Below are 11,244 nucleotides of genomic sequence, written 5' to 3'. Positions count from 1 at the left end.
CTGATTTTACAATACTAAACCTGTACCCTGAGAGGCTGTTATGGAGTATTGGGTTCGATTGAACAAGGCCGTAGATGTCGCTGACGAGGGCCTTAAGAGACAAGGTCAGAAGATTGACTCCGATGTCGTTAGGATGTTTGTAACATACTGCCCTGACCCCAAACTGGCAGCAGCATTCCAATACAAGTCTGCTGAGAAATGGACTGCGAGTGAAGTACAGGAGAGAATCTATGAACATGAACGCCGCAGGAAAGCCACCATGTGTCAATCTACCGCTGTATCCTCAAAGCAAGTAACAGTACATCCCCAGATAACTCCATGTGAAGGCGGGGTCAACTGATAACTGATGTAATTTACTCATGTTACCTTATAACTCTTATATGGCTCTATCATGTGGACAATTGAATATTATTTCTAAGGTGTTTTTCCTGTGGTTCCATTTGTTGCCAACATTTGTTGCCACCAGGTGACATCTCTCATTTAAACATCTTTGGCCAGTGCATATGTGAAAATGATTTCATTTGAATAAAGTGTAAACAGATTATTACAGTTACATAAGTGGCAACAGGGAAACTATGACAACATTGCCATTAAGTTTCCCTTTTTCTCTCTGTTTTTACCCCACATAGTTTTTTTTGCATTGATAAGGACAAAAAGCAAAGTCTCAAATTTTAAGCAACATTTGGTAAAAAATAATTTATTCTCCCAGGGCCACAAGCCATGTATGTTCTCTGTACTCTATGACAGGTTTAAAGTTCATGTTCTGTAGACCTATGACACTGACGCTACATGATACATTTGGCTGTTATTAAAATATAAATCTCAATGCATTTCAGCACACTGATATCATAATTGAGGGTCTACTGCTGTCCTCTTAAAAGCTGGGAAAAAAACACCTTTGCAGAGTGGATGAAGCCAACACATACTGTACCCTACATTATATGAGCATAACACTCATAGGAGTTTCACTTACTGAATCGTTCTCAGAGCGGAAAGGATTTTGATTGGTTGAAAAAGAAGAGGAGGCGGGAATACCAAACGGAGAGCAGGCAGGTAGTCATGTCACTTGATAGGCAAAACACGTTTGGGAAAAAAGTGAGGGAGGAATAGGAAGTACCAAATTCTGCAGGAGCGAGCAGCATATAAGCAAAGTTGAATATAGTTCTTCATTTTGTGCATTAAAATGTCCTGTTTCCAGTTAGTCTAATTAACTGATTAAATACTAAATGTGATGCAAGCTAAAATTAGTTAGGTAAACTGTGTTTTCTACGTTATGTTAGCAAGCCAACAGTTTAGCCTTAGTTACCAAGCTGCTCGCTAGCTCAACAGTTTTAGTCTTACAGTGCCTTCAGAAAGTATTCGTACCTTTGACTTATTCCACATTTTGTCATGTTACAGCTTGAATAAAATGTTTAAATATATTTTTTTTAAATCACCCATCTACACATACCCCATAATGACAAAGTAAAAACATGTTTATAGAAATGTTTGCAAATTGGTTGAAAATGAAATCTCAATTACATACCCTGAGTCAATACTTTGTACAAGCACCTTTGGCAGAGATTACAGCAGTGAGTCTTTCTGGGTAAGTCTATAAGAGCTTTCCACACCTCGATTGTGCAATATTTGCCCATTATTCTTTACAGATTTCTCCAAGCTCTGTCAAATTGGTTATTGATCAACAGTAGTGTATATTTGGCCTTGTGTTTTAGGTTATTGTCCTGCTGAATGGTGAGTTTGTCTCCAAGTGTCTGTTGGAAAGCAGACTGAACCAGGTTTTCCTTTAGGATTTTGCCTGTGCTTAGCTCTATTCCATTTATTTTGATCCTAAAATATTCACCAGTCCTTGCCGATGACACGCATACCCATAACATGATGCAGCCACCACCATGCTTGGAAAATATGAAGAGTGGTACTCAGTCATATGTTGTGTTTGATTTGCCTCAAACATACTGTAATGCTTTGTATTCAGGACAAAGTTACTTCTTTGACCTAATTTTGTACAGTTTTACTTCAGTACCTTATTGCAAACAGGATGCATGTTTTGGAATATTATATTCTGTACAGACTTCCTTCTCTTCACTCTGTAATTTTGGTTAGTATTGTGGAGTAACTATGTACAATGCTGTTGATCCAGCCTCAGTTTCCTCCTATCACAGCAATTAAGCATGGCCATCAGCCACCTACAATCTCTAAACTTGGCTTGTCAATTTGATCTTGGGGTGGGCTACTGCTGAAAAAGTATAGCCAACAATAAGCAGGTTCACTTATGACAATCTGTCACACCCTGGTCTTAGTATTTTGTGTTTTCTTTCTTTATTTGGCCAGGCCAGGGTGTGACATGGGTTTATTTTGTGGTGTGTTTTTGTGTTGGGGTTTTAGTAGGTATTGGGATTGTGGCTTAGTAGGGTTGTCTAGAAAAGCCTATGGTTGCCTGAGGCGGTTCTCAATCAGAGGCAGGTGATTGTCGTTGTCTCTGATTGGGAACCATATTTAGGCAGCCTTATTCTTTGAGTGTTTCGTGGGTGATTGTTCCTGTCTCAGTGTTTGTTGTCACCAGATAGGCTCAGTCACTTTGTTTTTTCTTTTTTCCTTGTTTTGGAAGAGAAGAGAACGAGCGCCATTCTCCTTGCGGAGATGGTGCTAAATCCATCAACACGGTCGGTCCCTGGGATTGGGCTGGCCAACACGATTCGGTTTGCTTGGAAGGAAAAGGAGTTGGAGCCTTTAGGATGGGAAACTTTTGGAAGGATAATATTGATGGGTATTCTAAAGCTGACGGTGAAGGACGTGTTTTGTTTCCAAGGCAACTCGTTGGAGGGAGCATACGACGTGGCACTATATACAGAGGAGAAACACGATGATATCCTGAGAAGGGCAAGAGCAGTGGGAGGTGAGAGGCCGATGAGCCACTATGAAATAACAAGCCTGGCGAAGAACAACTTTAGGGTTGTAACTGTCAACATTTACAACCCATACGTTAAGGACGAAGAGGTGAGGGCCTTTCTGGGGAGATACATGGATAACGTCTCCTCAGCAAGGCACCTCAAAGACTCCCTTGGGTTTTGGAATGGGAGGAGAGGCTTCCAGGCCCTCCTCAGGGAGGACCCAAAGGGACATGGTGGCTACCTCCATCCTCCTGCTATGTTCTCCCTAGGGGCTGACAGGGGGACGTTGTTTTATGCACGTCAGCCCCCATTTTGCAGGCGCTGTATGGCCTACGGCCACATATTCGCCTCGTGCAGCACAAGAAAATGCAGATTTTGTGGATCTGAGGAACACGAGGCGAGGGATTGTGACAAGCCTAAGGCATGCCACGGGTGTGGCTCGTCTGCACACCTGTGGCGGGGGTGCCCGGCTCGTCAGAGGTCATATGCGTCTGCGGCTGGGGGGAGCAGGAGCCGGGGATGGGGGAAGAAGAGGAGGTGAAGGAAGCACGCCTCATGACCAGAGTACAGGTCCAGAGGGGAAGGCCGCAAGGAAGGAGGAGGAGCAAGAAGAGGCGGATGGAAGAGAGAAGGAAACAGAAGGCACGGGAGTAGGAGAACCAGGAAAAGCGGCGGAAGAAGGCAAACGAGTGGAGGAGCATGAGAGAGAAGAAAGCGAGGGAGGAGTGTTGGAGAAGGAGACGGTGGAAGAGCAAGTGGACTGGGGGGAAAGTGCCCTGGTGGAAGAGGTGAGGGGTATGGTGGAGGAGCTGGCGGGGGGGGGTGGTATCTCTCCACTGCCGCCATCACCAAAGAAGAGAATGAAGAGGAGGGTGCGATTGGCCGACAGTGAGAGGGAGGGGATGGCCAAGAGTGTGATGGGGGTGGGAGAAACCTCTGGGTTGTTTGATTTTTGTTTTTTACAGGAGGTTCACCTGAGGGATGGAGGGGATGTTAGTAGGTTTAAGAGGGAGTGGGACAAGGGGGATTTAGATTTAGATTAGTGGTGGTGTATGGGCCACAGGTGGTGGCAGACAGGAGGGAGATGGTGGACTGTCTGACGCCCCTGTGTGTCACAAATAGGAAATTAGTGATAGGGGGGGATTTTAATACAGATTTAGGAATAGGGGGGGATAGCAGTGCAGGCGCCATCACCGGGCTAATGGCTTGCCATGGTCTGGTTGATGGTGGTCTGCACACTACTCCGAAAATGGCCGGTCCTACATGGCGCAACTCCAGGGGGGTTGAGCGGAGGCTCGACTATATTTTTGTACCCAGGTCTTTGGGTAAGTTGTCTGGGCGGCTGTTGCCTGTTTTCTTTTCGGATCACGACGGGGTGCTCCTGCAGGTGGGGTCACCAGTCTGCTTCTTTGGTAGGGGTTACTGGAAGTTAGATCGGGATGTGCTGGAGGAGCAGGCTTTTGTTGACGGGTTTTATGGTTTGTTTTGGAGGCTTGAAGGCCTCCGGTCCATGTGCGAGGGGGTGTTAGAGTGGTGGGAATTAGTGAAGGTGAGGATTAGGGCTTTTATAATAGGGTATTGCAAGAGGAAAAAAAGGGAGGAGAGGAGGGAGGTGGATCGTATCCAAAGGTTAATTGAACTCGAGTACGAGGCAGGCAACCTCGGCGGGTCGTTTGACTGGGAGAGATCCGCAACCTAAAGGCGCAGCTCAGGGAGTTGCAGGAGCGGAAGGCTCGAGCTTTCCTGGAGCGTGCGCATAGTGGCTTTCTAGAACACAATGAGACTTGTTCTGCTATGTTCTTTAAGTCGGTTAGGGCCAGACAGAGTAGGAAGGTAATGCATGGCGTTAGGGAAGAAAATGGTAGTATAGTTAGAGAACCAGAGGATATGGTCAGGGTGACAACTGATCATTTCCAAGGTTTATTTAAGGAAAGGGAAATAGATGTAGAGCAGGGAAATGTGTTTTTAGAACACTTGTCCAGGCGGTTGCCGGAGGACATTAGAGAAGTGATGGAGGCCCAGATATCACTAGAAGAGGTTGAGAGCGCTCTTAGGAGGATGGGAAAAGGGAAGGTGCCTGGGATGGATGGGCTGCCGGCTGAGTTTTATCTCAAGTTTTGGGGTATACTTGGACCAGTGGTCCTCGAAGTCTTGAAGGCCATCCTTGAGACGGGGGGGTCCCGGGGGATCAATGGCTGTTGGTGTGCTGTCACTTTTATATAAGAAGGGGGAAGTAACAGACCTTGGCAACTGGCGGCCGTTGACCATGCTGTGTGTAGATTACAAGCTACTTGCAAAGGTTTTAGCAGACCGGTTGCGCACAGCCCTTCCCTACGTCGTCCATGAGGATCAGACGTGCGGGGCAGAGGGCCGCTCTATTAGATGGAACCTACAGTTAATCGGGGACTCTATCGCTTGGGTTGAAGATAGAGGACTGCCTTTAATGGTAGCAGCGCTAGATCAGGCGAAAGCCTTTGATCGCGTGAATAGATCCTTTTTATTCAGAGTGTTAGGTCGATTAGGATTTGGGGAGAAGTTCATAGGATGGATTCGTACATTATATGTCGGAGCGGGGTGCCGAGTTAGTGTAAATAGTCACGTTTTTGACCTCTCGTCTGGGGTCAGGCAGGGGTGCCCACTATCGGCTCTCCTCTTCGTTCTGTACATGGAGCCTCTGGGGGCTGCAATTAGGGCAGACACAGGGGTGGAAGGCTTGTTGATCCCTGGAAGTGGTGGGCTGCGTGTTAAGATGACGCAGTACGCCGACGACACTTCCTTGCTGCTGTGCAAGGACTCGTGCCTGACAAGGTCCCTTGCCATCTTTGGGGATTTCACCCAAGCGTCGGGAGCGCTTCTGAACCATGCAAAGTCTTCCGGCAAGTTTTTCGGAAGATGGCGCGGTAGAACGGATGTGCCTGGGGGGTTATCTCTCTGTGAGGGGGCCCTGAGGATTCTCGGGGTCCATTTTGAGACCTCCGGCTCAGCGACGCTAAACTGGAACATGCGTATCGCAGTGGTACAGAGGAAGCTAGCAATGTGGAAGGCTAGGTATTTGTCTTTTATGGGCAAAGTCCTGGTCCTGAAGGTGGATGTGTTGCCGTCTCTTTTGTATTTGGCGTACATCTACCCATTGCCGGCTTGTCTGAGGAGGCCTCTAGTGAGGCTTGTGTTTCAGTTCATGTGGAGTGGCAGGTGCGAGTGGGTCGCCAGGGCACGCATGCTCTGTCCCATCGGGGAGGGAGGTAGAGGGGTACCACATTTCCCCCTCAAGCTGGACGCAATTTTTGTTTCTTTCTTGTTAACGGAGCTTGCTCATCCAGTGATACACCCGTCCGGTTACCTCCTGCGGGTGTTCTTCTCGTATCAGGCGAGAAGCGTAATGTTGTGGTCTAACACGGGTCCTCGGGGAGAACAGCTGCCGTGGCACTTTGGTCATGCGGCCAAGTGGCTGCGTGCGCACCCTGAGGTTGAAGTTGCCCGAGTAGGTTTAGATCACAGGCACCTGTACGAGGAGGTCAGAAAGGCAGGGAGTCCGGCGCCTGTAGTGGGCATCTCGGAAGTGGTCTGGGAGGGAGTGCAGGCGCGGGGTCTGGACAACAGGCTCAAGGACCTGAATTGGTTGAGCCTCCATAAGTGTTTGCTGGTACGTTCCATCATGTACCGGTATAGTTTGGTGCAATCCCCCACCTGTCCAAGATCCTCTTGTGGCAGGGAGGAGACTGTGCGCCATGTCTTTTGGGACTGTGCCTTTGCCGGAGTAGTATGGGCTAGGGCACGGGTGTTGTTAGGTTTGGTAAGGGGGGATTTTGTATTGACGTGGGCCAGGTTAGAGAGAGGTGTAGGGAGAGCGAGAGGGACAGATAGGGACAGGTTTCTGCTCTGGCTTCTCATGATTCTCTTTAAACGGGGGCTGTGGGAAGCCAGGCAGAACATGGTGAAGACAGGGAGAGATTGGGGGGTGGAAGGGATAGTGAGGAGGGTGGAAGGAGATTTGAGGGGGAGGATGAAGAGGGAGGAGAGGAAGTGGGGGCAGCATGCTGCTCGGGAGAGGTGGAAGGGGGGTTTAGGGCATGGTGTCATTTAGATTTGCAAGGGGATAGATTAGGGACGGGAGATAGGGAAAGGTAGTTTGTAGGGTGACGGGGAGGGAAGATGCTCCCCTGAGGTTTTGTTTGGGGTTTTTGTTTAGTTAAATTAGTTAAATTAAAATACCATAATTTGAGTATGTATGAAAATTATGAGTTGTAAAGAATGAATGGTATTGAAGATAATAAATTATTTTTTATTTAAAAAAAATATAAAAAAAATAGGCTGTACAGGTTTTTACATTTTTGTATTGTTCGTGTTTCATCTTCATTAAAGATGTATCGAATTAACCACGCTGCATTTTGGTCCGACTCTCTTTCACCCGAAGAAAACCGTAACAGAATCACCCACCACAACAGGACCAAGCGGTGTGGTGACAGGCAGCGACAGCAGAAGCAGCAAAAGGAGGAATGGACATGGGAAGACGTTTTGGATGGCAAGGGTTGTTACACTTGGGAGGAGATACTGGCTGGAAGAGATCGCCTCCCATGGGAACAGGTGGAGGCACTTAGGAGAGCAGAGGCAGCCGGAGAGAGGAGCCAGCGATACGAGGGAATACAGTTGGCAAGGAAGCCCGAGAGTCAGCCCCAAAAATGTATTGGGGGGGGGCCTGTTTAGCTCTGCCAGAGCCTTCCTCCTCTCCAGCGCTGCTGGAGTCTCCTGCCTGTTTAGCATGGAGCAGCCAGAGCCGCCAGTCTGCATGGAGCAGCCAGAGCCGCCAGTCTGCCATGATCTTCCAGGTCAGCCAGGATCTTCCAGATCCGCCAGTCAGCCAGGTTGGAGTGGGGTCCACGTCCCAAGCCGGAGCCGCCACCGTGGACAGACGCCCACCCGGAACCTTCCCTATGGGTTTAGGTGTGCGGCCGGGAGTCCACACCTGGGGGGGGTATGAGTATTTTATTTTTATTTTCCTTATTTGGCCAGGCCTGGGTTTGACATGGGTTTATTTTGTAGTGTGTTGTTGTATTGGGGTTTTAGTATTGGGACTGTGGCTTAGTAGGGTTGTCTAGAGAAGTCTATGGTTGCCTGAGGCAGTTCTCAGAGGCAGGTGATTAACAGTGTCTCTGATTGGGAACCATATTTAGGCAACCATATTTAGGCAGCCGAGTGTTTCGTGGGTGATTGTTCCTGTCTCTGTGGTAGTTTGCACCAGTTTAGGCTGTTTCGGTTTTCACGTTAATCGTTTTTGTATTGTTCGTGTTTCATCTTCATTAAAGATGTATTGAATTAACCATGCTGCATTTTGGTCTGACTCTTTCACCCAAAGAAAACCGTAACACAATCTCTCAAATAGCTCATGCAAACTAATTATGCCAAAAAAAGAAAGTGTTACAGTTCAAGAGTAATCAGGACACTGGGAAGTCGAGAACACTGAGCACTCTCATTGAGATCATCTTCTTACAACCAGATGGTCACATCTTGGCTATTTTGTGTAGATACCGGCGCCGCACTACTGGATTTAGGGTACATCGCATCAGGATCATAGCATTTTGACAACCATTAGAAACAAACACCATTGTAAAGTACTCATTTTATTGAAACAAAGGACTTCATATCCATACTGGGGATAGTGGAAAGTGATGCACCCTTCAGGCCACCTACAATTAGATGGCTGTAGAGACAGAAAAGACAGCCATCCCTGGAACAGGTTGAAGAAGTGTTAGTAACATGCATCTCATTGCCGTTGGGGGATGTTACAGTAAAATAACCAGCACACACACCTGACAAGCAAAGTGTTCCAGACCATTACACCAACCAGTCAACTGAATACAGAACACAATGACAGATGAGTAGGTTACAGGTTCAAGTTCATTTGGCATCAAAGCTGATACAATTAAAAGCCAAGTGTAAACTATAGTCTTCAATGCCAAAATCACCAACCTTGTTCTACAGTAGGATATTTTACAAATTCACTGGGGATCCGGGTTTCAGAGTTTTCCACTATTGTGAGCGGTCCAAGAACAGAGTTTTGAACCAGGCCCTGGGGTTCTGAGAAAAAAATATATAAATTACTTCAAGCTGCAGTCCCATCAGAACTCAAGAGTGAGCAGCTCAAATGAATATGGAACTACAGTTTAGTCAGGCTTGAAATGAAGTGCCTCAAAATACCTGAATCCACACCCCTCTTCAACCGAGGCTTGCAACTCGAGTCACAGCACTTGCAGAGGTCACTTTGAGACGGGTCGTCCAGCAGCTCCCATCTATGAATAAAAAAAAGTTGGCTGTTGCATTGGCACTAACGTCATTATGGTCGTTATGTGACCAATACTTACTCTCCAGTCTCTTTAATGTAGTGGCAGGCCTTCTTTTCTATATCAAAAACCTCAGGGTCCCATGCAACAAGCTTACAATGAATATACACCTGGGGTGAAATAAGAGAACAGTCAAGAGCTACAGTATGAAAACAACCCAGTCATACCGAGAACTTGTGGTCCACTCACTTCCTCGCCTAAGGCAAACTTGAAGGACTGCAGGTAAAGCAGAATAGCAGACGAGTGGTACCTAGGCAGGAACCTGGAGTTCCCAGTCTTCCCATCTGCAAGGCAACTGAAAATGCATTGTGCAATGAGCAGACAAACAGAACTTCCATCCAGCAAATAAGCTAACTTTAAAATGTTGAAAAGTATTGAATACATTTGAGTAGGCTGTTCAGCGCTAGGCAGTCAAAAACCAAAACGTGCACCCTACATGGCCATAGCCAGGTCTGGTACATACCCCTTGTTGGTGATGATGGGGTACACCAGGCTCGCAGACTGCAGTTCTGGTGTTGTGGCCGCCACACACTCCTCCAAGAGCAGCAGCAAGGGCTGATGGTCCTTCTGATCCACTGCTGCCCAGATGGGGATGAAAGAGCCCAGGGGAAACAGGCTGCTCTTAGCCAGACCAGTAAGGTCTTCTACATGCAACAGAGAGGGGAAGGGGCGCAATGCTCATACGTACTGTACAGCCACAGGTTTCAACTAGCGTCGGGCAGTGTCCTCTGCTAGGAATTTCTTTACCAGGTAAGTTGCCTGAACATATTCTTACAATAATTGATGTTGTATGAGTCACTCACCATTGAGGAGTGCCATGTGGAAAACCAATCCTCCATGACCCTCAGCACTACCATAGGCAGGGATAAGGAATGGGGGAATCCATCCCTCAGGTCTACATACAAGGGGGAATGTTTAGTTTAATAATGAAGGTGGCAAAGGCTTAGGAAGATTTGATTCCAACACCATAGCTAGAGTACACTACACCCAATAGAGCCCTAAAACTCAACTTAGTTCCACTGCATTTAAAAAAAAATCATTCCCCTCTAATTAGGGACTGATTTAGACCTGGGACACCAGGTGTGTGCAATTAATGATAAAGTAGAACCGAAAGACAGCAGGCGCCAGACCTCTTAGGGTAAGAGTTGAGTACCCCTGGCATAGATGGTTACCTTATGTAAACACACTTAATATGGTGACTAATAACAGCAGGTTTGGGCTTTCGGTTAGGTCTGTAAGTCAGGCTGGTTGAATAGATGTGTTTTTTGCAAGTCACCTGGGGAATAGAAGGAGAAGCATTAGTCGTCGCAGGATCCAAAATGGCATACATTGGGTCAAGAGTTAGACATTACCCGTTTCTTGATGGCACAGCCATTGAGGTTGTAGTGGAATGTCGCCATCCCTTCTCCCGTGGGAAGAACAGAAAATGTGGACGGAACACAGTGTCCAAGGAAAAGACGGGCAGCATGTTCAACCAACTCTGGACTGACCTTCCATGTCACTTTAATGGAGTGTTTCTCACAATCCACATTAAAATCTAAAAATATAAATTTGGTAATGTCATCATTCACATCTCAAGAGCCAACACCACAATTTGGCTAGTCTGTTAGGCGGTCAGCATGACATAAGTAGCCTATTCAAGTTAACATGGTATCAGCGCTACATAATCATATTATGCGTTCACTATTAGATGTACCTTCATTGGCAGCGCTTGCTGCTACGACAGCCAAAACAATTGCACATTGCCAAAGGAGTGACATGACTGAATGATCTAGGAGTGCCTACAAACTAGAAATATTTATGGACCAATTGATCCTAATCATCTTAATTCTGAACACCCGTGAGAGGTCAAGGAGCGATAATTATAGACCTAAAAACCTACCAACATCGTCACTTTTGGTATTTCCTGGTCTGAAAACATCCTTGAATTTTTATGGGTTTTAAAAGTAAAAATGGTAATAGTCACATCTTTTCCCCATAAAGTAGTCTGTAAAGCGTCTCACAAAACATGATGGACG

At 46.8% G+C, this 11,244-nt stretch overlaps 1 protein-coding gene across 1 annotated transcript; it reads right to left on the bottom strand.

Annotated features, from left to right (window-relative positions):
* Positions 1-8,493: 8,493 nt before the first annotated feature.
* LOC121845034 lies at positions 8,494-11,028 on the bottom strand. The gene is made up of 11 exons (XM_042315739.1): positions 10,923-11,028; positions 10,579-10,763; positions 10,399-10,502; positions 10,030-10,121; positions 9,690-9,870; positions 9,416-9,521; positions 9,248-9,336; positions 9,084-9,175; positions 8,856-8,963; positions 8,696-8,737; positions 8,494-8,613 (listed from the first exon to the last, which is right to left on the bottom strand). Exons 1-10 carry the CDS (start codon positions 10,984-10,986, stop codon positions 8,721-8,723), a joined length of 1,038 nt encoding a protein of 345 aa, XP_042171673.1. The 5' UTR covers positions 10,987-11,028; the 3' UTR covers positions 8,494-8,613; positions 8,696-8,720.
* Between the last annotated feature and the right edge of the window lie 216 nt (positions 11,029-11,244).

This window comes from Oncorhynchus tshawytscha, unplaced genomic scaffold (genome assembly GCF_018296145.1).
Source record: "Oncorhynchus tshawytscha isolate Ot180627B unplaced genomic scaffold, Otsh_v2.0 Un_contig_1219_pilon_pilon, whole genome shotgun sequence".
Lineage (NCBI taxonomy): Eukaryota > Metazoa > Chordata > Actinopteri > Salmoniformes > Salmonidae > Oncorhynchus > Oncorhynchus tshawytscha.
The sequence above is the reverse complement of the archived record's forward strand: the minus strand, read 5'-3'. Positions and strand labels throughout refer to the sequence as shown.

Excerpts from the sequence above, each read along its gene's own strand:
- LOC121845034 (XM_042315739.1), bottom strand. The coding sequence starts at position 10,986 with ATGTCACTCCTTTGGCAATGTGCAATTGTTTTGGCTGTCGTAGCAGCA. Across the intron at positions 10,503-10,578 it reads GCTGTGCCATCAAGAAACGG|GTGACTTGCAAAAAACACAT; the intron begins GTAATGTCTAAC and ends TCTATTCCCCAG. Across the intron at positions 9,176-9,247 it reads TACATTAAAGAGACTGGAGA|ATGGGAGCTGCTGGACGACC; the intron begins GTAAGTATTGGT and ends TTTTATTCATAG.